We start from the raw sequence: 24,491 nt of genomic DNA, 5'->3' as shown, positions 1-24,491 counted from the left end.
ATCACAGCAGAGCATGCGCAGAACGACCGGAAAGAAGTCGCGCCCAATTAGCACATAATTCCGCTTCCAAAGGAGAATAAACCCGCCGGTCTGTTCGGATTGAAACTTAATTCTGAACCAAGTTTTCAGGCGTTTCCACGGTGACTTTAGAGCAGGATGAGGCTTTATGCAGATTACAGAGGAATAAAAAGTCCCATGTAAACACAGATTGAGTGACTCACTGGAAGGAGGGCTTGCAGCTTCCTGAAAAGAGGGTGCATTATTTGGCAGGTGTGATGACGACTCCACTGAAGAGTCCGCAATCTTATAAAACAGTTTTAAATGAGTCAGTTTGCCAAAATGCGTTCTCACCCTTCACCTGGTTTTTTTTTTTTTTTTTGCTCTTTTTTTTAACAAACAGTGAACGACAAAAAAGGTTTCTATGAAGCTTATATCTCTACGTTTCCGTTTTTTCCAGGGATCCATCCCGGATATGCCGGCCCCCACAGAAGACCTTCTCTGACCGTCAGAATGGACTCCCATCAGGCCGCAGGACGCAGAGGGACGACGTGCTCAAACACTCAAAACTCTGAGGGACTGTCCCACAAACCACCGCATCATCTGCAAACAATCATGTCGTCAATGCTGCACAGGCCCTCCTGTTAGAAGGGCTGTGAGGGCGGGGCGTGGCGGGGCGGGGAGCTTCCAGGGTCAGGGACCTGCATGAGGACCACCAGGATCTGTGGGTGGGGTCTGTTGGGGGGGGTGGAGGGGCCGTCGGCAGGTGCTCAGTAGTCAGTGTAGATCCTGTGGGGCTGCCAGCAGCTACATCTGGCTACTGGGTCTCTGCGGACGAGCCCACGGCCACGCCCAGTCGGGACCCCGTGACCCCCGGCGGAGTCGTGAACCGAGCCTACAACAGTGTAGGATCCCGTGACCCCGTGACCCCGGGGGGAGTCTTGGACCTGGCATACAGTGTAGGATCCTGTGTGTGTCGGCCTACAGCTACATTGTCTGCTGGGTTTCGGGCCTCCCGCCCCGCCCCGCCCCCCTCCCCCCACAGCGCTGCGTTCAGGAACCACTCGGCGGCGGGAAACACTCCATTCCACAACTCTTGTGTTTATTGACTCATCATAAAACATTCTTCAAACAATAAAACGATTTTTTTTGTTGGTTTTTTAAAATGTCCCGTTTTTCTGTACAATGCTTATTTATATATAGAAAATGTAGGAGGAGCCGTGTTAAAATGACAGGGCTCCTTCAAATTTAATGGCAGGTACTCTGGAAAAAAATAACAGCATTCCATCAACAAATATTTTCAAGCAATAAATATGTATTTATAAATAGTGTAAATTTACATCGAGATTAGAAACGAGAAAAAAAAAAAATCACAAATTAAACTTAATTCCATAAGTCTATGTGCAACCCATTTTCTTTGTGACTTGGCTAGTAAGAGTTTATTTTTTGTTTTTTTGTTTTTTTTTTTGTTTTTCGTTTTTTTACCTAAGAAACAAACAAAAAAAGACGAAACAAAAAGCTGTAAAAAAAAAAAAAAAAAAGAAGAAGTGAAAGAAAATCACCTAAACTCTTCACATTACAAATTCTTTTAGGGGGGGTTTGCTGTCTTAAAATGACTATCTAACATAGAAAAGGAGGAATCTAGAAATCAAAACGTGTGGGGGGGGGCAGGGTGGGGGGGGGGGGGGTTAAGTCAGTAGTCTTTTTAACAGGTGGTGTTGCCAGTTTGTGACAGTTAACAAGTATCTACAAAAGGTGAGAGAGGCTCCTCCCCCGGGGTGATTGAGTCCTCAGAGAGAGAGAAAGGGTGTTGAGGGTGGGGGGGGGGGGGGTCCTGCTGTCGAGCTGAGGGTGGCGCCCCCTGGTGGAGGCTCCGCCCACCGCCGCTTCTCAAAACAGGGTTGCATAGACAAGACGCTCGGCCGCCTCGCTGCCTCCAGCCGTCGCCATGGAGACCAGCCATACGGGAGGGTGGAGGGATGAGGGGAGGGGCGGGGTGGGGTGGGGGCGGCCTCGGCTTTTCCTGAATATCAGAAATGGTCCGTGTGTGTGTGTGTGTGTGTGTGTGTGTGTGTGTGTGTGTCCTCAAGACAAAGTTCCTGGACAGAGACGCCTAATGTCAAGACGAGGACGAGTGAAGAGGGGGGGCCTGCGGAGAGGGAGAGACAACACACCAATCAGAGCTGTTCAACACCGACCTGGCGCCGCCCCCTGACCCCTGACCCCTGACCCCCACACACACACAGACACTCACTAATGTGAACTGGTCGTAGACCTGCATCAGGTCCTCCATGCAGTGCTGCTCCAGCACCACGAAGTCGTCCAGCGCGGCGCTGCCCTTGCGGGCGCAGTCCTGGCAGTGGACCACCAGCTGCTTCTTGGACAGCAGCTCCCGGCGCACGAACAGCAGGTTGAACACCTCCACCTGCGGCGCACGGACGGGGGGGGTCAACGCACAGCCGCACAATAACTCCACGCTGTGACGCGTCTCGGCCCGGCTGCAGAGAGGCGCCGCCGGCGCCCCCCGGTGGCCGGCGGCGGTCCCGACCCTTCAGCGCCGGTCCTGCGGGAAGCGGCGCTCACCTCGCAGATGGTGCAGTAGTGCGCCGGCTCGTCGCGGGTCCGCGGCCGCAGCACCGTGTCCTTGCCGGCGGACGTCAGCGCCTCCTTCACCCACTGGCACTGCTTGAGGGTCCGGAGCAGGCAGTACCTGGACCGGGAGGGGGGGCCGCATTAGGAGGGGGGGTCGCGGGAGGAACCGAACCAGGAGACACACACACACACACACTCACTTGATCATCTCGAACAACTTGTGGTCCGACACTTTGATGTTGCGCGCCATGTTCCAGGAGAGGTGCACCATGGGAACCATGGACTTGACGCTCTGCAGCTTGTTCCACTCGTAGCGCTCCACGGCCAGCTTGTACTGGTGGGCTGTGGGGGGGGGGGGGTGGAACATTAGCATCGCTGAAACACAACAAGCTGATCCCGGTAGCGGCGGAGGAGGCGGTACCGGTGAGCGGCCCCACGTTCCAGGCGATGTTGTTGCACCAGCCGATGGCCTGCACCCAGTGCACGGTGCCCGTGTTGAGCCACACCAGGTCGCCGGGCCGCTGGATGAAGCGGTAAACGGGCACGTCGGCCTCGTACAGGTCCTCCAGGTTGGGCCACCAGGAGCCCATCAGGAAGTTGATGTTGTTCTTCTCGCAGAAGTTGCTCATCACGCCCCAGTACGGCTCCGGCACGGCGAACCACTCGCAGTCCCCCGGCCCGATGTTGATGTTGACGGCGCAGAAGTTGTTGTGTTCCTGGTGACCTGCGGACGGAAACCAAACCCTCAGTTCCTGGAGTCCGGGACGGCGCCGGCCCGGTTCCGCCTGAGACACCGACCCGGGATCCTGCTGCCCGGGACCTTCATGTAGAGCTGCACCGTGTTCATGCCCAGGATGGTGTGGCCCACGTGGCTCAGCAGGTTCCCGGCCGACACCACCCGGGCGAAGGCCGGCAGCTTGCTGAGCTCCTGCAGCTGCTGCTTCCACCTGGAGACGGGACGGACACGTCGGCTCAGAGGGGGGGGAGGAACCGTCTCCGGACACTCGGCGAGGAATCGCAGCCATACTCACTTCTTCTCGTCCGACACGTCAATGTTTGTCCCAAACTTGATGTGCTTCAAGGGTCCGCGTCTCTTCCTGGCGGCGCTGAAACCATGAAGCCACCGCACGCTTTAAAACCCAGGATTCATTCCAGGAGCAAAATCAAAACACCGGAAGACCAAGACGTACCTTTCTGCCGACGCCGGCTCTGCGTCCGACGGCTCCTTCAGCGCCTTCTTCTCATTCTCCTCCTGAAAAGACCCGACATTTAGCAGCAGCCCTCGCCACCCGGCGGCGCTCGCGGCAGCTGCTTCTCACCCGCAGCGACTCCTGGAAGGACGCCGCCTGGTACTGGGCGTACTTGGCGATGGTGGTGTGCGCGCGGGCGCTCTCGCAGCGCCACATCTTCTTGGTGCCGGTGGGGTCCCAGTTCTCGTCGGCGGGCTGCGACAGCTGGGTCCACACCTCCACCAGGTGCTCGGGGTTGGCCTCCACCAGCGTCTTGGTGGAGAACAGGCCCAGGTCTGCAGACGGAGGGGAGGGGGTCACACACCGGACGCTGCCGCGGTTCCTACACATGGCGAGGCGGGGCGGAGGGGGGGTTTACCCAGTTTGAGCGCTCCGGCCAGGCCCCGGATGACCGTCACGGGGTTGGAGGGGTTTGTGCAGAACTGGTGCAGTGGAGGGAAGAAAGCGTCTCTCTTGTTCTCCAGCTGCAAACAGACACAGAGTCAAACCGCCGTCCGCCCGCCCGGTGCGGCGCAGCGCTCACGGGAAACTCACGTAGATGCTGGGCGTGGGCGGGTTGAGCTTGTCTTTGGGCAGGGCTGGCGACGGGGGCGGGGGCAGCCGCGGCGGGGGGCACTTGTCCAGGAGGATGCTGCTGTTGGAGAGGCCGTTCTTGCCCAGGTTTCTGCAAGGGAAACATGGCAGCTGAGCGGTTTCTGCATGGCAACAAGGCCGCCGACGGTTACATAACCGCCCTGCCGGGGCGGTGCAGCGGCGCCGTGCCGCCACCGGGGGGAGACATGCTCAAAACAAAGCGGGCGCTGCAGGGAGGCTGCAGCTTCACACACTCTCACAGGGAACCCAGTCGATTAAATGAAGAGGTTTTCACACTGACTGAGGTCTGCGGGGACCAATCAGGTGGAGGCTGAACGCGACACGCCCGTCCCGTCTCACCTGCAGGCCTTCAGCACGTCTGTGGAGCTCGGGTAGATGGATATGGAGGACGAAGACGAGGAGGAGGACGAGGATCCGTGCGGGGGCGTGGCCTTGAGGCTGCCGACGACGGGCGGCGGCTCCGCCTTCAGCGGGCTCTGAGAGTCCTCAGAAATTCCCCCCTTGCCGTTGACGGCGGGGGCGGACGACGCGGAGGCGGTGGGGACGATGGCGGGGGCCGTGGGGGTGGAGGGGGCGTTGGAGGTGGTGGGGGTGCTATTGGGGGCGGGGCTCTGGGCGCCCGGGTGGGTGTGTTCGTTAGATTTGGGGGAGGGCGTGGCGGTGGACATGGCGGAGATGGGCGAGGAGGCGGCCGAGCTGCCCTGTGCGTGGGGGGTGGGGGGCAGGACGGCCGGGTGGATGTTGTTGACCTTGTGGGCCCCTTCTGAGGGTGCCTCGCTCTCCTCGGGGCCCTTCCCCCCCGCCAGCAGGGCGGAGAGCCTCGGATTGTCTGCGCTAAGGCTTGGCTTCTCGCCGCCTTCCGCCACATGATTGGCCAGGCCGTCGGCCGGCGCCGCCTTGCACTCGGCCGGCGGCGGCGGCGACGGCGCCTTGCCCTCGGCCCCCCCGTTGCCGAGGGACGCGGCAACGGCCGTGGCGTGCGCGGCCACGGCGTTGCCTTCTTTGGTAGCGGACGCGGCGGGTCCGGCTCCACCTGAGGTAGAGGAGTGGGGGAGGAAGGGAGGGGACGGGAGGTGGTGGTTATGAGGCTGCGGCCGTGGCGACGGGGCATTAGTGGAATGTCCAACCTGATTGTTGGGGTGCAGGGGGGTGGTGGAGTTGGGGGTCTGGGGGTGGGAGGGGGTCCCCTCAGTGCCGGAGCCTGCCAAATGGGGAGCAGACCCCTTCTGAAGCCCCTGGAGGGGGGAGGGGAGGGGGGGGGGGGGGGGGGGGGGGGGGCGAGAGAAAAAAAGTTACAAAACAGAAACTACACGGTGAAAGCACTGACCTCTACCTGCAAGTCCAAACTGAGGGCAAACAACACAGCTTTACAGACGAGGCATGACTGTTGGGAAGGGTTTTCTTTGACCTCAGTTTGGACTGGAAGGCACAGTGACAACAGAAAACATGGAGAAGAAGTGGCTCCACTGGGGCGAGCCTGCAAACCACAACTCAGGGCATAGAAAGCGCAAAATTACAGGCAAATCTCTGGAGGTTTACAAGCTCTCCCTGCTGCTGTTTGGAGGAAAATGAGGGTTTTACGTGTCCTCAGTCTGGACCTACAGACAATTTACAGCAAATCCAAACACAGCAGAGCCTGCAAGTCTAGACTGAGGGCAAAACAGAACTCTGAATTACAGACAAATGTCCAGATCTGGAGTTTCACAGGAGGGTTTTGATCTCCTGCCGCTGCAGAGACGACTAGCGATGAGCGAGGAGCGATGCTGGAGGGGCTCACCTGAGAGGAGTTTAGGTGCAGGGCCTGGTGCGGCGCAGCGTCCTGCGTTAGCGTGCTTGTGCAGGTGTGAGGTAGCGGGGCTGCGTTGCCGCTGCCGGCAGCTTGCAGGTAAGGCACGTCTCCGTTGGGCCCCGCAGCCGTGGGCCCTGGCTGATTATTACTACTACTACTACTGTTGGCGCTCGGCAGCGAGTCCGAGTGTCCCACCGGCCCGTTGGCCAGCGGCTGCGGCGGGCACGGGGGCCGGTGCGGGGGCAGGTGGGGGCGCGTGGGGTGGAGGCCGGGGTTGGGGGAGGGGAGGGAGTTGGCGGTGGGGCCGTTGGGGAGCGAGGGGCGCGGGTGAGCTCCTCCTGAGGCGTTCTGTCTCATCTGGGGGGGAGGGGGGGGAAAGTGAGGTTAGCCGGAGGTCAGCGCCACGAGGCGTGCACGTGCACGTGTCGGGCGTGTCTTCACCTGGTGCTGATGCTGCTGCATGATGGCGAGCTGAGCCTCCAGCTGCTCCAGCATCTGGAGCTGCGGGGGCTTCAGGCTGGCCCGGTTGCTCCGCAGCTGTTCCAGCATCTGGACGAAACAACCGAAAAGCAAAGGTTCAAAGTGGGCGTGGCCTTCGCGGGTCAAAGGTCAGAAGAGGAAGGGCGCGGAGGCGGTGCCGACCTGTAGTTTCTGCGGGGAGAGATACCAGCTGGGGACCGGCTGCTGCGTCGGGCTGCCGATCCAGGAGTCGGCCTGAGGAGAGAGGCAGAGCGGGTCAGGAGGGGCGGAGCCTGGAGCGCCGCTCGGCCGCCGCCTCGCCGCCGCGCTCACCTTGCCGGGGCTGGACGCTCTCTTCCTCTTGGCCGGGCAGGACTGGTCCTCCGCCTGGCCCAGGGAGCCCACGTGAGGCGGCAGGGACGGACCCGAGCCGCCGCCGCCGCCGTCGGCGCTGTGGTTGGGCTTGCAGGCCTGGACGGGGTGGAGGGGTGAGGGTGAGAGGGTGAGGGGAGGGGGAGAACAGCAGGGCTGTGACTCCGCGTCAGGCGTTTAACCACGGCAGAGAAACAAACGGGGGTGTGTGTGTGTGTGTGTGTGTGTGTGTGTGTGTGTGTGTGGAGGCGTCTCCACCCAGGCAGGCGGACTCGGCCTCTCAGGAGCTGCAGCTCCGGTTTAAACGTGCAGGATGGAGAGATTAAGCGGCGGTGATGTTCAGAGTGAACCTCTGTGACGGTGGGGAGTCAAACTTGTCTCTCTCACACACACACACACGCACGCACAAGCACGCACGCAAACACACACACGCATCTAGAAACGACACAACTACTGGCGGCTGCTATGTGGCGATGGCGTTGATTGAATGAAGCGGTGATGAGACACTAGGGGGCGTCGCTGGGGCTCGGTGTGCAGGACGTCTAAGGTCAACTAGTGGACGGGAGGAAGAGGAGGAGGGAGAGAGGAGGAAGCACAGACTCACCCGTCACACACACACACAGGAGGAAAAAAAGAAAGAAAAAAAAAACAAAAAGCACCAGAGGCCACAGCACAGGAGGTCGAGCCGCAGCGTTCGGAGCGGATTTGGTCGTTCGGGGGAATGAAGGGAGCCGCGAGCGTCTCCCAGAACGCAGAGGAACCGATCAGGCGGGAATGGGAGGAACGTTCCGGCTGAATGACTCCTGTGCTGCGAGGACGGGCAACGCTTGGCGGCGGCTCAGTGTTCCCTCGTTAGTTTTCGTCGGCGTCTTTGCGGTCCAAGCGTCACCCGTCCGTTTACCCCGAGGTCCCATTCAGAAGAGGAGGACGGAAGGAAGGTAGGAAGGAAGGAAGGAAAGGAAGGAAGGGAAGACGTGGTGCAGCTACCTGGTCTCTCACCTGCTGTGGTGCACTGCTCAGGCCTCCCTGCCTGGAGGTTAGCTCAGCTGGGATTGGCAGACTCCAGGCCTCCTCAATAAGAGGGAGCATTTTACTTTTAGCCTGTAGGCTACTGAGCTGGGGGTTACTCAACTGAGCCTAGGGGAATGGAGAACGACGTGACAAAAAACAAAAAAAGGAAAATAATAAGAACAACACAAGGCTCTTCTGTTGCTCAAACGATGACCTCAAAACAAGGAGAATGATCAGCAAATGGCAAGTAGGTAGAGGTTTAAAAAAAAAAACAAAAAAAACTGACATCCTGGAGTAACTCTGGCCTGAGGATGGCGTTCGGCGGCGGAACACGGCCACAGACCCATTAAAGCAAGCCGCCGGCTTGTCTTAATGCCATGAAGGTTGTGCTGACGGCGGAACTGGTGGAAATGTAACATTCCTTCATGCAAAGGGACAAAAATGACACTTAGGGATGAGGAACTCAACGCATGAGGTCTGAAGGGTCTGCGGTGCTACTTGGTTCCTGATCGGGGGAGGGGGGGTGGGGGGGGGGGTTAAAGAACAGCCGAACAGAAGGCAGAAAGCACCGTGGCGGCAGGACAGAGGAAGCCCTGAGAAAGCCCCATGCTGCCCTTCCTCTGCAGGGAGGAGTCGGGAGGAGGTGCAGAAAGAGGAGAGGCTGCTAACGCTAAGCTAACGCTACGCTAGCTGCTGCGCTCTCCGTGCACGCCGGGAACTGCCTGACTGAACCGGCAATCCGGGCGTCTCGGCGCGGCCGAATCCATCCATCCACCCATCCTGCCCGGCCGCCCCCCTCCACCCACCTGCAGGCATTTGATGCGGTGGGTGAGCGCGGCGGTGTTGGTGCAGCCCTTGCTGCGCGTGGCGTTGATGTAGCACTTGATGGCGTCGTGCGGCTGGTTGCACGACTCGTACAGCGTGCCCAGGTCCATCCAGGCGGCGGCGTGGCTGTGGTCCAGCTGCACGGCGCAGATGTAGGCCTGCAGGGCGTCCATGGGCTGGTTCTGCTGCTGGTACAGGACCCTGAGGGGGTCGGGGGTCGGGGGTCAGGGGGGTCCAGTCAGATCCGCGCAGCGCGACAGTGGAGGAATGTTCAATGCGAAGGCGACTCACCCTATCGAGCACCAGGTGTCCGCGCTGGCCTCTGATTTGTCTATGGATTGCCGGTAAGAGATGAATGCGTCCTGGACCTTCCCGATACTCGAGTAGCACCTGCGGCAGACGGCGCGGCGCGGTCAGCGTGCGGCGCCGTTCACGGAGCCGAGGCTTCGGCGCGGGCGCACGGCCTACCTGCCCAGGAAGTACCAGGACTGCCCGGAGTTGGGGTCGGCCTCCAGAGACTTCTGCAGACACTGGATGGCATAGCTGTCCCGGCTGGCTCTGTCCCCGAGCTGCTCCACCGTGTGATGCATCCAGCCTGGGGGGGCAGCGAGTGGTCAGTTACACTACTCTACCTGGAGGGGGGGGGGGGGCTTTCTGTGACTAACGGGCTGAAATCTTACCGAGCTGCTGCAGGGTCGTGGCCTTCACCTGTGCAGGGAGATCCTCCGTCTGCAGGAGGCTCTCGTAGGCCTCCTTGGAAGCCCGGTATCTCTTCTGAAGACGAGGAGGAAGACGAGGAGGAGGAGGAGGAGGAGGAGGAGGAGGAAGAGGAGGAGGGGGAGGGGGAGGGGGAGGGACACGCAATGCGTTTAGATTTCACTCATCTGTTTAGTGTGTGCCGCGCAGAAGCGAGAGCCACTGTACCTCCCCACAGAGAGAGAGAGAGAGAGAGAGAGCGAGAGACCACCAGCATACAAAAGAGGGGGAGACGGACTAGCTTGTTTCCGTGGCAACCCCGTCGATGGGCTGAGAGTGATCTCCCGTCCCCTCCCGCCCGCCCGCCCGCCCGCCACCCACACTGCTCTTCCTCCTCAATCTGTCAGCTAATACTTCAAAACCCACCAAAACACACACACACGCACACACACACAGCGCTAACTGCTACACTCACACTCCGGCAGCATTGTGCTCAACAACACAACAGATCCGAGGAAAACACACCTCTTTAAAGAAAAAATAAAAACCAGTAGACGAGAGGCAGCACTCACCTGTATCTCATATAAATGAGCGATGTGGAACTGAACTGCAAGAGAGCAGAGCACAGGGGTCAGACCGGGGGGGGTCGCAGCCCTGATCAGTCAGAGCGGCGCGCAGCAGATAGGTAGCTGCACCTTCCTTTGTCTGGAGCGCTGCAGTGTCTGATCTAAGCTGCCTGAGTGACTCTGAGCAGATGGAGGGAGGGAGAGTGAGAGCGAGAGAGGGAGGGAGAGAGAGAGAGAGAGAGAGAGAAAGAGAGAGAGCGGGAGGGGGGGGGAAGACGGGGGCTGCCCTTGCTACGTATGCGAGTGAGAAACGAAGGGGGGGACACTCCAAACAGCAAGAGGCAGGGCAACAAATTAAAAAAAAAAAAAAAAAACAGAAGACGAAGATACGCGGTCGCCAAGGTAACAGGTGAAGAGAGGGAGGGGCTTACTTTCAGCTTTGGACAAAGTGCAGGGGTTGGAGTCAATCAAAGCCAGCTGAAAATGCTGAGAGAGAAACACAGGATGAGTGAGTGGCCAGCGGACGCGAGTGGGCGTGGCCTGCGGCGGGCGCGGCGCACCTTTAGGCTCGACTCGTAGTCTGTGTTGACCTTGAACATGAGACCCAGGCGGAGGTGGATCTCTTTGGCCCGGGAGAAGCCCGGGTCGATGTACAGCACCTCCTGGAATGCTTTGATCGCCCTGCGGGGAAAAATGAAAACACAACTTACTTCAAAATCACCACAACTATTTATTTTTATATATTTACACGTGGATTATTTATTACTCCAACTACTTCATTATCCGTTTATCTCCAGATTTCCACTATTTACACATATCTTACAGATTGACAAGTTTGTTTTATTGTTAAAAATCAATTGGTTCATTGTGTTCGCTTCCCGTCTGGATTTCTGTGCACGTACTTCGGTATTTCTGCTAGTCTGGCTACACGTGCGCACGCACAGAAACACAAAAGCAAACACAAAATCTCATGGAAACAATCCGCCTCGCAGCCAGCTCGTTCTGGGTTGTGGCGTCGCTATGGAAACCGTCTGCTGCTGGGGCGTGGACATGGCGGACATCGGGGATCCCAGCGTCTCGGGGTAAAGGTCAGACGACGCTAACGGCTAACGGCTAACGGCGGTGCGGTTTGTTCACAAGCGAAACTCACCACTGAAAGGCATTATAGTGGAAGTAGACCATTCCGAGGCCGTACAGAAAGGCAGCATTCTGGGAGAGAAGGAGAGAGTGGACGGGTCAGTGAGATGGAGAGGGATTGCATACGACTGTGTGTGTGTGTGTGTGTGTGTGTGTGAGTGAGTCTCACCTTCCAGTAGTCTGACTGTAAACTGTAGTACCTCTGGTATGCTGATAATGCTGGAATCACAGAGAGGAACCACAACTCATTTCAACGCTTCATACCGGGGCAACGGCCCTTCTTCAGAGGGATTTAGGTCGAAAGGAGTCAAACGAAGTGTGTGTGGAGATCAGGACGAGGACCGGGGAGCGCTGGGAAGCTCCCGGGGCGGAGGGGGGACAGCCACTCACCTTTCGGATAATCCTCCAGGAGGAGGTTGAAGTGGCCGAGCTGGCAGAATAACTCGGGCTCCACTTTGCCCTCGGCCTTCAGGATGAGCGAATCGTAGCAGCGGACGGCCTGCAGAGCGAGCGCACACACACACACAGACACACACACACGGACGAGATCAGGGCAGGGAACAGGAGCATCTCCTGAAGTCACCGCCACACTGACGTCAGCTGCTAAATAGTTAACGCAGCACCAATGCAGCAGATTCCTCCCAGCAGATACACACTAGTTTATTTTTTCATTTTTATTGCAGAAAAATAGGAGCAGACCCCAAGAATCTTCATATTCCGAGACTTAAGAAAATCAAAGTGTTTCAGATAGTTCCAGCTAACAGGGCTGGCAATTCAATTGGACCATTTTAGAGAATTCATAGTCATGAATCCCGCTTTTCTTTCAAAACCAAGACATTGTGTTGTTTTGAATTTGCAGGACACGAATACAGAGCAACTGGAAACATTTATTATTATTATTGAATCGGTGTTCAGCAACACGCATGTTGATGGGCCTCATTTACCGGCATTAACACCGTTTCTTTGAGCAAGATTTCATGTAGAATTTAAATAAATTGAGAGAAGTCGTCGCCACCTTCCACCTCCACCCTGCAGCTGCAGTCACCCTGAAGCGCCTCACTTGACTTCCTGCGGCTCAGCCTCTTCACTGGGGTCATGTTAAATGAATAAACCTCGACCATAACGAGCCTCCTGCTCCCTCTTCTGCTGTGTTCCTGTGAGGAATCGTTCTCCACGTTCTGTCGTTCCACTGCACGCCGGCGCGACCGGATCTGGCACCAGAGCCGGAACAGCGAGTCCCGGACGGGCGGCGGCGGTGGCGGCGGCACGGGCCAGAGACACGGAGGCCTCCAGGCCGATCTGTCATGGATCGATTTCACCTCCGGTTCTGACCCACGTGTGGAAACAACCTTCAGACGTGCAGCTTGCCTCTGCAGGACGACGTTACGCAATCACATCATTCGACTCCAGCCCTCGTGCCGAGGAGTGTTTACGCCGTGGAGACGGGGCATTAGTGTAAACTCTCATTCCGTCAGCCAGGAGACAATGAGAGGTGTGCCGTCCTGTGGCTGCTACTACTACTCTCCCTCCCTCCCTCCCTCCCTCCCTCCCTCCCTCTCCCCGCATTGACGTTATTTCATTGAGTGTGCCAGAAAAAGGCAAATGAGGTGAGCAGGGTTTGGGGAGGAGGCGGGGCTAATGCTGCATGTGTGTTCCAGAAAAGCCAGCATGCCCAACAGCCTCACTACAGCCTCCTCCGTGTGTGATTTACCGACGGCCGTTCATCGCACTGAGGGGAGTCAGGCAGGCGGGGGGGTTCGCCGTGCACAACACGCACGCCCGCGACAGTCAGGCCCGATCTCAAGGCATCGCGAAGCAGCTGGAGCTTCGACAGAGGGCGAGCTGGAGATTCCACACTCAGAAAACACAAGCGGCGTGTTTACGGGATGCATTTTGGTCCAACTGGAAGCTTCTGCGGCGACGGCGACGCCACAGTCCGAGGAGCTTTATTCTGGACTCAAGAGCCACGGCAGCGCTAATAAGACGTTTGTGCACCGAACGGCAGCGAGACGCACATTTCATTCAGTCACGGAGTAATGAGCACGTCGTTATTGACGACCAGCACTTCCTCATTAGAATCAGGTCAATGAGGCGAGATTACATAAGCATCCAAAACACGCCCACCAACCACAGAGACGGAGCTAATCTCTCTCTCTCTCTCTCTGGCCAAATATTGATGTACGGCTTAAAATCCACACTTCCAAGACGTCCAGCAGATCCATAGATGCAAAGCAGCGAAGACGCCGATCGTGGTATTAAACGGACAAACGGCCGTGACCAACACAAACTCATCGGGCTCCTCATGAATATTAGCAAGAAGGAAAACACGATGCGCTCGTTTAATAACTGCGTTTGCCTCTGAACGTCGATTCATCTGCAACAAACTTCCACGAGAAAATCTGATTTCACCAAACGTTCAGTGGAAACACTGAAAATTTGGCACAAATGTTCTTTTTCACTTGTCAAGAAAATCAGTTACAATGGAAATGTAGAATAAATCTGTAATCAACAATCCCAACCTCAATTTTTAGCCCAGCTCGGATGTGACAAAAAGACCTAAAGCAACCAAACCAATCTCCTTTTTAAAATGTCAGTTCAGCTCTGGTGATTCTGGCACAGAGGTCAGTCTGAGCGCCGTTCCCTGTGGCAGCACCAGCCTTCTGTGCTCTACAGAGTGGAGAACATGCAAACTCCAGCCAGAAACGCCCCGATGGGTCAATTAGCGCCGAGGAAATGTAGACAAAGGGCGGGCTCTCCTCGGCGGAGGGGGCTGACGCCACGGCCGGCGAGTTACTGGTGGTGATACAGTGACCTAGTTCTGTCAGCAGCGATGGAGCCGCTCTTATCTGGACGAATCCACCGCCACAAAGTGCCAGACGGGGTTATCGTCTGCCACCGGGGAGGAGAAGGCAGCGAACAGTTTCGGTTTTGGAGAAACCAGTTAGAAGTGTAGAGCGCCTGAGTGGTTCGGCCCGGTTCTGGCTCACTTAGTCTGTGCAGGCGGGGGGAAGAACTGAGACCATCGCCACCTGATGTACTGCTATCAATCACAGAGTCACGCGGACGCCGGCTCATCCCTGGAATCTAAAAAAGCGAGGCTGGACGCTGCACTGCACCCACAAAGCAGCAAAAAATTTCTTCTACCGCTTCATACATTTAAAGGTATGGTAGTAATGATCGTTTGTGCAATAGCCTGGTTTATTACAAACTGGTAACATTCCGTCTGCGGTCCACATCATGACGGACCTGGACTCTGAAGGCCGGAGACGGAGGGATCAGCCGAGGACACACCGCAAAACCAGTCCCATCATCATTTACAGAAATACATCACAGTGAGGATCCGCCACCTTCAGAGACTGGGGGCGTCAAACATGAGGCCCGTGGGCTAAAACGCGCCGACAAGAGGCTCCAATCCAAACCACGAAATGAATAGTTACAATTTCAAATCGGATACGGATTACTGACACACTGAGGCCTGAGCTGAGATATCGGCCACGCTGTCCTGAAAGCTCGCTACCTCGCTGCTAGCAGTGGCAGCCATGCTCTCGGGGTGAGTTCGTAAAAACACCCATAATGCAACAGCAATACAAGAATATTCTGGTACATTTTCATTGTGTTTTGCACCACAAAATATCATTAAAATTGGCTTCATGTTGAGATTATGGTTATTTTCTGGAGAAACCGTTTGGTTTTGTGAAAATAGTGACATTTTCATCACGTATGATTTATGCCACAGCAAGGAAAAGCTTTATTTAAAATTCAAAGATTATGAAGACCTCATTTCACTGGTCTGCTCGACTCCAGATGACACTGGGCTGTATGTGGTCCCTGAAGAAAAATGATGGGTTCGCTGCATTCTCAGAAACACCCAGCCTGTTACGCCAAATGACACCAAACTGACTCACTCTGCCCTCCAGTCGTCCTCCATCAAGTAAGAATCACATACATGTCTGTTTCAGATCGTCTCGATGATTATAGACTCACAGCTGTGGACAGGCGAAAAGCTACAGTCATTTGCAAACAACCCAACAAAACCACAAACCCACTGTACACGTTATCTTGAAAAATGAAAGCACAATATTGCTCTGTAACAACAGGATCTTCTGCAGCATCAAGTCTGACTTCAGAACAACAAAAGACAAACGTGCAGCAGAAGCAGTAAACCCTTAAAGGTTGAACTGTGCATACAGCCATGCCTGAAGCACTTGGCAACTCCTCTGTACTCTCAGAGGTATTCTGAGGACAGCCTTGACGCTACAGCGGCCAACTTTAAAGGTTCGGATGTACACATGAAGGCACAATGGCTGCAGGAGCTGCGTGCACGGATCTGCAGCAGGGAAGCGAGGCGGCAGGCGTGTCTGTGGAGCGAGAAGAGGCTGGTGACAGTGCCAGCCTGCACCCCGGGGACCGAACACCCAGGCAGGCCTGCACGGGTCCTGTGCAGGCTCCGCTGCAAAGGCAAACCCACTGATTAGCTGATCTGCCAGATCATCGGCACACTGTCCTGTCCTGACAGCATGTTCACACCGCCGGCCTGCAAACACATGGATCCACACGGTCTGAGCAGCAGCACTCCTGAGGTATCCCACACCACCTAGCGAGCAGAGGGCTGGATGGAGCCTCAGAGAGAGCTGTCAGGAGAACCTTCTCCCCTGTCAGCCACGGATTATGACAGATGCACAGCAGAAGGGGGTGGAGGGGGAGGGGGGGCAGGGTCTTTTCAGACCATGTGTCACGAACAGGTAGGCCGAGTGTAAACAAAGGACCCCGACACCACCCGGGCCAGCCAGGGGAAGGCTCCTCCACGCACCCCCGGCCCCGGGAGGCGGCCGGAGAGACGCCACTGAGCCGCACCGAACCGACGGCGACACTCCGCCACGTCCCGCCATCTTGGACAGGCAGCCAGCCATTTACGTTACTTTAGTAACGAGCGGATACCGGGAGTGCTCGAGGTTTACGCGGAGCTCCCTGCATGCAGGACAGACGTGCAGCTGCAAACCACCGTGACAGTCAAACACCCCCGGTCCGGGGCGCAGCGTTTCAGCAAAAACCGTGACGACGCTGTGCTGCTGCGACTGCAAGTGCACGCACACACACACACACACGCACACACACACACCACATACATACACACACGGGCTGCATGTTTGCAGCGAGCAGGGAAGGGCGGCTGCCCGGTGAATAACGGCATTAACGGGGGTAGAGGAGGCAGAGGCGGGTGGTGGCGGAGGGCCACGCGGGGCCCCGTGCAGCCGCAGCCCGCCGCAGGTGCAGGGTCGAGGGACGCTAACTAGCCAGCTAGCCGCCTGGCTAGGAGAGGGGCTGCGGCTAGCTGGCCTCGGCCGTCCGGGGGAAGCGAGCGGGCCGCCCGCTTTAAATTCACCGCCGCCCGGCCCGCGGCTGCGGCCGCTCCCGGGTGCGCCCCGCGAACATAAGACCGCCGGTCGGTCAAACGGCTTCCAGCGAGAGTCGCTACCTTCATCAGCAGGGCCTTCGTTCTGGCGCCATCTTCATGAAGCTTCTGAAATCCAAACAGTGAGCTGCAAAGCAAAGAACACAACACAGGCGGCTCAGTATCGGTCGCGGGGCACCGCGGGGACAAAACCCCGAATTTTCAACACCGTGTGAGCGCGGGGGGCGGCTGTCCCGACCTGTCGATCCCGGCCAGAGCGTCCCTCTCCTGGGCTGTCAGTGTCGGAAAGTCCTCCTCTGTTTCACTCGCTTTTCCCGCCGCCATTTTCTTTCCCTCATCACCACTGCTGGAAGAAGCCGAGCCGAGACTCCGAGCGGCAGCGCAGGCAGCAGCGGCGAGCGACACACCGCACGATTGCATGGAAAAGCGCGACGCGGGGACGAACGGTTTGCTCGATCAAAGAAGGAGAACTGAAGGAAACAAAAAGAGCAAAAACTTTTTCCCCAGGATGAAAAAGATGTGATTCGATATAGTAAATCCTTTCGGGGGAGGAGGGGGGGAACTGAAGCGCTCTCCGGGTAGCTCCTCAAACGTCACATTTTTCTCCACAAAGTGGTACCGTGCCGCCGTTTGAATGCGAATAACTGCGTATGATATCCAAAATGTGGGAATTTGACAGTAAAAACGCGTTTCTTCCGCGAAGATAAAGTTGTTATAATTGTGTCACCCAAGCGAACCCACGCGCCGCTGTAGCCCCGCCCTCTCCTCCCGGCTCAGCCAATGGGAGCGCTCCGATGTGATCACGTGACTTCCCTGCTATATCATTCTTTTATCTTTAATATTCATTTAATCTTTTAAATCCTTTTTGTTATTAAAAACAATAAGCACTGTATTTGAATTCTTTCCCATGATGCATTTCCTGAAGTTTCCTTTGAATTAATATATTTTGACCCGAGGTTTGTCCCGGATGGTGACTGCAGTGCATCATTTCCTTCCAAGTGTCACACTCTCTCCGGGAGTTCATCTTCATATGGGGAAACCGCGCTTGCAGCGCCTCGGTGGTGATCCGTGTGATCGATCTGCTGGGGCTAATCAACTGAGATGAGAGCGTTTTTTAATATATGTACCTGACGTGGCATTGCGTCACGGAGTGGGCGTGGCCTATCATTGTCAACATCCTGGTGACATAACGAGCTTCTCCAAAATGGCGACAGCGGACCAAAGAGAAGGTTGGTGGTTTTGTTTGTTGGAAATACGGACCTTAAAACCACACAAAGTGTGCTGTTTCAACCTTTATCTTTACACCAGTGGTGATGAACTCGGGTTACGACTCATGTCGTGTTAAAGAGTTAATGCCAGAGTGCAGCGATGTTCCAGAGTGAGACATTAGATGCTAGCAGGCTAATATTAGCTTCATAACCCATTTCAGCGGAATAAACATCCTCGGGGGATCTGCTGTGTTGGTGTGTTTTTCACTCCTCTAGCCCTTAGTACGATGATCAGTCTTAATAATTGATCATAATTACTGCCCACTATGATCTAATCAATATCAACCTAAAGTTTAGTTTTAATTTCTTCATGCTCTTTCCTTTTTATTTAAATTACCAGCACCAGTGTCACACCGAGATGCAGTTTAGGATCGCCAGTTAACCTCGCGTGCATGTTTTTTAGACAGAGTAAAACAGAGAACCTGGAGGAAACACACACACACACACACACACACAGGGAAAACATGCAAACTCCGGCACTCTCTGGGACTTTGATGCTCTGACTTTCATCAACTCTGTCACCTCAATAGTCTTTCTGCATTTGATCAACAGTGTTGGGTTTTCTCCTGGCGCTCTGGGGAAGCAGCCTTTAATAAACATCCAATAAAAGCGTAATGCACCCAATCATACGATATATTGCCACAAAGTTACAAGGTTTTCTATATATTCTGTTTAATGAATCAAGACAGTCCTTTGGTATCAGTTTCCACTCAGTGTTGTGAAGAACCTGGTGGCTCTTGCTGCTTTTTTTCATAACTCAAACATTAAGATTATATTCAACCATCTGAGGCACTGGTTCCAACATCGAGTCCAGGACTCCTGGAGGATACCGGAGATCACAGGAGGGGCTGAGACTTTGCCTGCAAGAAGATTCCATTTAATTTACGTGTAAAAAGAAAGGAAACTGATTTGTGATCGAGCTGGAAGAGGTGACATGTCGCCTGGCTGCTCCAGATGCAGGTCCAGACGACCCGGAGAGCGAGGACGAGGTGTACGAGGTGGTGGACCTGACGGAGTACGCCCGCAGGCACCAGTGGTGGAGCCGAGTGTTCGGGAGCAACTCGGGCCCCATCGCGGAGAAGTACTCTGTGGCCACGCAGCTCATGATGGGAGGGGTGACGGGATGGTAAGAGAGGAGGAGGAGGAGCAGGAGGCCACGAGTCGGGTCAAACTGCCGCTCAGAGCAGATTCCCTCGTGTTCCAGGTGTGCTGGATACGTCTTCCAGAGGGTGGGCAAGATCGCAGCGACTGCTGTGGGCGGAGGCTTCCTTCTCCTGCAGGTACACAGCTTTATAAACACTCCTCGGTGCTGACATGACTCCAGACTGTTTCTGTTCAGCTTCAATAACAAATTCAATACTTGTTTTTTGGGATCCGTCGACTCGTCCGGCCACAGATTGCCAACCACAGTGGCTACGTGCAGGTGGACTGGAAGAAGGTGGAGAAGGACGTGAACAAAGCCAAGAAGCACCTGAAGAAGAAAGCCAACAAGGCCGCCCCCGAAATCAACACTTTCATAGAGGAGGTAAAGGTATCTGGACTGAGCTGCTTTCCTCATGCTTCTTCAGTTTGTTTGAGAGGACGCTGGTCCTCCACGGAGCGGCAGTGCCCTCTAGTGCTGAGCACGCGCTGCTGCAGCCTTCCTGGAGTTTGACCTCTTTCTCTTTCAGGCCACGGACTTCATCAAGAGGAACATCGTGCTGTCCAGCGGCTTCGTGGGAGGCTTCTTCCTCGGCCTGGCCTCCTGAATCTGCCTTCTTTCATACTGTGAACACTTCAGAGACCCCCCCTCCCCCCTCCTCATCCAGCATGAGCCGTCGTGACCGTGGCACTGACTCACTCTTGGGTTTTTTATTGGTTCTGAAACTGAAGCATGCTCTGGTTCTTCAGCTGTAAATAAATTGCCTTCTTTATTTTTCCCCCTGTAAATATGATCGACACGCCACCGCTGACAGTTTTTAGCACTACCGGTTTACTGAGCATCAGCAGAATACGTACTGTACACGGAGAGGTGGACACTGGACCAGCAGGAGGCCAGACGAGACTCCGGAGCGTTGAACAGAAGCCAGCTGCTTCCTTCTGTTACAGCTTTGCCTTTTTTTTTCTCTTTTTCAGTGCAATATGAAGCAGTGTTGATGATGTGACCCTCATTCTTGTATTTAATGTTACTTTCTCCTGTGTGGATTTGGTTCATGTCTCATGCAATAATAAAGCTGCCTGATTTTGTTGTAATTGACTGATTTTTTTTGTTCTTTACACACAGCAGGAGAATCTGAGAACTGACTTTATTGTGACCCTGCTCCTCTCCTCCACAACATTTACATCCATTAAAGAGAAATATGTACATACTTTTATGCTTTTATTTACAACAAGAACAATAATACTGTGCAAGGAGCCAGACAGGAAATATTCACAACAGGTTGAAGGAACTCAGGACATAATTCAGAGTCCAAAACATCAGAGTGGTGGAGCGAAAGGTGCGAGTCCGACTGGATCCACAAGACCGGTTTAATTCATGTAGCTTTGTTTCTCCAACCAAATATAAAACTGGAATAGTTTAAAAAAAAAAAAAAAAAAACAAAGTCTTGACTGTGAGCAGCTCCGGGCTGCTCAGGCCGGGGCTCAGATGGGCATCTTCAGCAGGGCGCACTCGGTGAGCAGAGCCAGGGTGGTGACCACGTACCGGCTGCTGGACATCTGGAACAGAAAGCTCACACTCATCTGCTGTTCAGAGGCCGGAGGCTTCGTGCTCCACGTCTGACTGACATCTGCGTGACGTCGCGACCAAGCCGCATTTCTAACGGAAGCAATGACTGAAGTGGTTTGACAGGAAGAGAGAAAGCGCGCCCACCTTGATCCTGCCGCTGACGGCGGCCCAGCCCAGCGCCGTGCCCACCTGGCTCAGGCTCCCTGCGGACAGCTCCAGCCTGAAGTGTCTGTAGAAGTGGCTCTTCAGGCCGTGCAGGAACCGGGTCACCTCCTCCACGTCGATGCAGCTCTCCTCCTCCTCCTCCTCCTCCTCCTGGGCGGAGGCCTTCCTCACGCTGCGCCACAGGTCCCAGGCGTCCTGCGGGTCCACCGTGAAGCTGACCTGCAGCGGCGGGGCGGACGGGAGCGTCCACACCATGTTCAGCTGCTGGATGTTGGACTGGGCGTGGCAGTTGGTCCACAGCGCCAGCAGCCACTGCAGGGTGGTGTGGTTGAGCTCCAGCCGGCCCAGGCAGCAGTCGAACGTCTGCTGGATCCAGGACTTCACCACGGAGGTGAGGCCGTCGGCGCCGCTGCTGCCGAACAGCGGCAGGCAGGTGAAGTCTCTGGGGAGCGAGGACAGGTACTCGGGGTTCCCGCTGATGCACGTCAGCCAGCCGCTCCAGACCAGCTTCTGCGGCTCGTCCTGCCGGGAAAGCAGCGGCTTGGAATGGACCTGTGACGGGAGCCGGAGACAGACAGGGCACCTTCAGTCCATTTTTGCTCAAAAATGAAAACAAAAATTGTTTTTATTCTGTTTCAATCACCATAACAGGCTATTTGTTGAGATCACTCCTAAAAAACATGTCGTTGTGTTTATTTTCCTTGAAGTATTGACATTAGAGAGTGTTGGACGAGCCACTCTGCTCACCTGTATGAGGACGGTCTCCGGGTCGTCGTTCTCGGCCGAGGCCAGACCCTGCAACATGCTGAAGGACACCCGAAAGCCGCTCTGCGTTCCCTCCACCTCCACCGCCACGCCCCGCTGCTGCTCCGCCGCGATGAAGGCCGACAGCTGCCGGGAGTAGCTCCTCAGCTGCGTGTGCCTGAAGCGGTACAGGGGCGTGACGTAGGACAGCTTCCACCTGGTCTTCACCAGCAGGGCCAGATGCTCCGCTTTCAGCTTGTCCTGTGAGGAGAGACACGACGGTCACCTCACGCCCCAGAGAGACACGCCTCCTGAGAGCGGGGACCGAGAGGACTCACGGTGATGTCCTGGGACTTGGGAGGCCTCCTGCTCGTGTTGAGCCTCCGGGCGGTGAGCGCCGGAGTCAGGCACAGTCTGGACGGACCGCCGGAGCAGCTGCGGTACGACTGCCTGTAGCTCCTGCTCTTGCTCCTCCTCTGGACCAAAACACTCTTGTGGGGAGTCCGCACCATGCTGCAAGGCATAAATAAGACATTTTACCAAATGATTATGTAGTTATGAACAAAGGCAGCAGGGGGTTTAAAAGAGTTGATGCATTTTTTGGGGCTAAATCAATATTTTTTTATAATATTATTTTCAAAGTTCTACCTAATCCTCTAGTTATTGTTATGACTTGATCTAATCTGAGAGTTCAGGATGCATTTAGTAACATAAAGTTGTCAGCAGACTGCTTTTTGACTCAGGTAAGTTTTTGTACAAAACACAATTTAGGTTATTCACATTTTGTTGTGAAAATAAGATAATCTAAAGAGGTAAATAAAACATTTGGTAAAGTTGATATTGACAACTGCGAGGGACTAAAGCGGAGTCACACCACCACAACTATGTGTGAAACGAACAGTGAACCATTTTTATAAATATAAAAAGAAAAAGCGAACATGTACTGTGAATGTGAAACAGACCGCAGCTGAATTCACTATCATATGACAGCTTTATGGACTAAACTGGATCACAATGTAGGTTTAATGTGAATCACGGTCATTTATCGGTAAATTACGTTCAGACACTGAAAGATCTGGTTTCCCTGAAAGCTTTAAAGCCTGTCTCTTGCAGAGTGTTGTTCATTCATCTTCTCCCGGACAAAACAACACAGCACGATAGGAAACTGCAACTCTTCTGCTATAAAGAAACACTGCAGGGAGTAAAACCAGAGCCGGATTGAAAATAGAAGAGGTCACATGTCGGTAAATGACATGAAACGTCCCGTAAAAACGCTTTTAATGTGTCACTGCAGCCAAAATGGGTTTAAAGTGATTCTGAGCTCGAGGGGCAGCGGAGCCTCGGAGGAGTTGAACCGATGTTTCTGCATCGTTCCCGCGCTTCTCTTTAACACATATGTCAAATGAAACACCTGTAAACTAAGAAATACGAAGTAAAATGTGTGTTTTACCTTCTTTGCGGAGGCTCCATGCCGACAGAACCGAGCTCGAAGGCTTCAGGACACAGATTCGAACGTCGGTGTTCGCGGCGAGCGGCAGCCAATCAGAGAGCTGCTTGGGGATCTTTCTTCTTCTCTGATTGTTTTTCAGGACCGCGGGGTTTATCTGGCGCCCCCTGCTGGACGCTGCTCTCCACTTCAGCAATACATAAGGAGATGAAACTCCAAACAGATTCTGAAAGAGGAAAACTAAAACAAAAAACATGATGACACGTGTTGTAAATTATATTGTTCTTATAATATTTGCATTTAATTATTATTGTTATTATTAATTATTTGCCGTTTCTACAAAGGCTTTATATGTGGTTAAAAACATCCTTCCTCACTGTGACCTTAAGTATTTGCTGTTCTATAACTCACAGAAATTATGAGTCATTTTCATATCAAAATTTCTATAAATATGTTCTCCAAAAAAATAATTGGACAGAGCTCAGAGACTGAAAACAACCTGAAAAAAGACTGTAAAGTGTAAAAACAAGCAACCATTTCCTGCAATTTTTCATTGAAAATAATGAATGCTCCTACAAGAAATGAAAAAACAACACAAGGCGAGAGATCAGTGAAGCAGCATTAAAACTGAGCTCCCTTATATGTGAGCATCAGAGCTATACTGTGAGGCTGGATTTGTAAAAAAAAAAAAAAAAATCTGCATCCTGAAGAAAACATAGACAAAGCACAACTGTCCTGATTATCTTAGATTTTTATGCAGCTTAGGAGTTCCTGCAAAGGCACAAAGTCAAAGATTTCTGTCTTTCTTTCTTCACTGATTTACGTATTTGGAGAAAGGAAAAAGAAAATGGCATAAATAATAGTATAAATAATAAAAGCATTTTTCATTTTTAAAATTTAATTGATGCACTGCATTAATAAATTGTTGAAAATGTACAAATTTTTCGTTATGAAAGCATCAGGGACTGAAATGATTTCTATTTTACTTTACATTTTACCATTATAGACCGTAAATGAAGTGGAGCGAACTATGAGCTCCTCACAAAGAGATCGATTTTAAAGAAAAACTCTCTTGGATGGTCACTATTATTAAAAAATAAAGACAATCACAACAGTCAATAACGATTCTTTAAGCAGCAAAGTCTGATCAAGATGTTACTTTAAAGAAAATGTGTCAGAATCTGAATCAGATGTTTTATTTTTATTTTTTGCCAAGTACACTTACACCATGCAGGGAATTTGTTTTGGTGGGTTGGAGCAACAGTAGAAAATAGAGACTTAATCCATTTATATCCGTTCAAATGTGTTTGATGTGTACAGTCCACACGCTGCCACTTTCACATAAGACCACCAAAATCGCCCCCCTCTCTGTTACCATGGAAACAGGGGTCTTTCTTCTGCTAAACATGGTGCTGTCCCTGTTCTTTTCCTCCTGTTTTTGCACCACAGTGGTCTCGTT

The 24,491-nt window shown here is 54.0% G+C and overlaps 3 protein-coding genes across 6 annotated transcripts; 1 reads left to right on the top strand and 2 right to left on the bottom strand.

The window, feature by feature from the left end:
- Positions 1 to 1,077: 1,077 nt before the first annotated feature.
- Positions 1,078 to 17,456, bottom strand: LOC115383671 (histone demethylase UTY-like). Of its 3 annotated transcripts, XM_030085817.1 has the most exons (30): positions 16,940 to 17,456; positions 16,765 to 16,828; positions 11,679 to 11,787; positions 11,458 to 11,507; positions 11,302 to 11,360; positions 10,712 to 10,832; positions 10,583 to 10,637; positions 10,158 to 10,192; positions 9,570 to 9,663; positions 9,358 to 9,484; positions 9,181 to 9,279; positions 8,871 to 9,090; positions 8,053 to 8,190; positions 7,015 to 7,152; positions 6,865 to 6,936; positions 6,664 to 6,771; positions 6,211 to 6,579; positions 4,773 to 5,668; positions 4,374 to 4,503; positions 4,198 to 4,303; positions 3,909 to 4,114; positions 3,780 to 3,841; positions 3,621 to 3,695; positions 3,388 to 3,536; positions 3,011 to 3,313; positions 2,790 to 2,931; positions 2,581 to 2,707; positions 2,252 to 2,422; positions 2,073 to 2,146; positions 1,078 to 2,040 (listed from the first exon to the last, which is right to left on the bottom strand). In XM_030085817.1, the coding sequence occupies exons 1-29, from the start codon at positions 17,119 to 17,121 to the stop codon at positions 2,117 to 2,119; spliced, it is 4,437 nt and encodes a 1,478-aa protein (XP_029941677.1). In that variant the 5' UTR covers positions 17,122 to 17,456; the 3' UTR covers positions 1,078 to 2,040; positions 2,073 to 2,116. The 3 variants fall into 3 exon arrangements, with proteins under 3 accessions (XP_029941677.1, XP_029941675.1, XP_029941678.1); XM_030085815.1 differs by having other exon boundaries at positions 1,078 to 2,146; XM_030085818.1 differs by lacking the exon at positions 8,053 to 8,190 and having other exon boundaries at positions 1,078 to 2,146.
- Positions 17,450 to 20,205, top strand: LOC115383719 (FUN14 domain-containing protein 1). 2 transcript variants are annotated; one of them, XM_030085904.1, is made up of 5 exons: positions 17,450 to 17,930; positions 18,924 to 19,095; positions 19,174 to 19,249; positions 19,366 to 19,494; positions 19,640 to 20,205. In XM_030085904.1, the coding sequence occupies exons 1-5, from the start codon at positions 17,906 to 17,908 to the stop codon at positions 19,715 to 19,717; spliced, it is 480 nt and encodes a 159-aa protein (XP_029941764.1). In that variant the 5' UTR covers positions 17,450 to 17,905; the 3' UTR covers positions 19,718 to 20,205. The 2 variants fall into 2 exon arrangements, with proteins under 2 accessions (XP_029941764.1, XP_029941762.1); XM_030085902.1 differs by having other exon boundaries at positions 19,366 to 19,500.
- A 49-nt stretch (positions 20,206 to 20,254) lies between these two features.
- On the bottom strand, positions 20,255 to 23,090 carry cenpl (centromere protein L). The gene is made up of 5 exons (XM_030085880.1): positions 23,036 to 23,090; positions 21,924 to 22,098; positions 21,589 to 21,846; positions 20,821 to 21,393; positions 20,255 to 20,666 (listed from the first exon to the last, which is right to left on the bottom strand). The coding sequence occupies exons 1-5, from the start codon at positions 23,053 to 23,055 to the stop codon at positions 20,592 to 20,594; spliced, it is 1,101 nt and encodes a 366-aa protein (XP_029941740.1). The 5' UTR covers positions 23,056 to 23,090; the 3' UTR covers positions 20,255 to 20,591.
- Between the last annotated feature and the right edge of the window lie 1,401 nt (positions 23,091 to 24,491).

Source organism: Salarias fasciatus (assembly GCF_902148845.1).
Source record: "Salarias fasciatus chromosome 23 unlocalized genomic scaffold, fSalaFa1.1 super_scaffold_20, whole genome shotgun sequence".
Taxonomy (NCBI): Eukaryota; Metazoa; Chordata; class Actinopteri; order Blenniiformes; family Blenniidae; genus Salarias; species Salarias fasciatus.
This window is presented reverse-complemented; position numbering and strand designations above follow the sequence as displayed.

Excerpts from the sequence above, each read along its gene's own strand:
- cenpl (XM_030085880.1), bottom strand. The coding sequence starts at position 23,055 with ATGGAGCCTCCGCAAAGAAG. Across the intron at positions 22,099-23,035 it reads ATGGAGCCTCCGCAAAGAAG|CATGGTGCGGACTCCCCACA; the intron begins GTAAAACACACA and ends TATGCCTTGCAG. Across the intron at positions 21,847-21,923 it reads CCAAGTCCCAGGACATCACC|GACAAGCTGAAAGCGGAGCA; the intron begins GTGAGTCCTCTC and ends CTCTCCTCACAG.
- LOC115383671 (XM_030085815.1), bottom strand. The coding sequence starts at position 17,121 with ATGCAATCGTGCGGTGTGTCGCTCGCCGCTGCTGCCTGCGCTGCCGCT. Across the intron at positions 9,280-9,357 it reads TCCTGGTACTTCCTGGGCAG|GTGCTACTCGAGTATCGGGA; the intron begins GTAGGCCGTGCG and ends CGTCTGCCGCAG. Across the intron at positions 6,580-6,663 it reads TGCAGCAGCATCAGCACCAG|ATGAGACAGAACGCCTCAGG; the intron begins GTGAAGACACGC and ends CCTCCCCCCCAG.
- LOC115383719 (XM_030085902.1), top strand. The coding sequence starts at position 17,906 with ATGGCGACAGCGGACCAAAGAGAAG. Across the intron at positions 19,096-19,173 it reads ATGGGAGGGGTGACGGGATG|GTGTGCTGGATACGTCTTCC; the intron begins GTAAGAGAGGAG and ends CTCGTGTTCCAG. Across the intron at positions 19,501-19,639 it reads CTTTCATAGAGGAGGTAAAG|GCCACGGACTTCATCAAGAG; the intron begins GTATCTGGACTG and ends TTTCTCTTTCAG.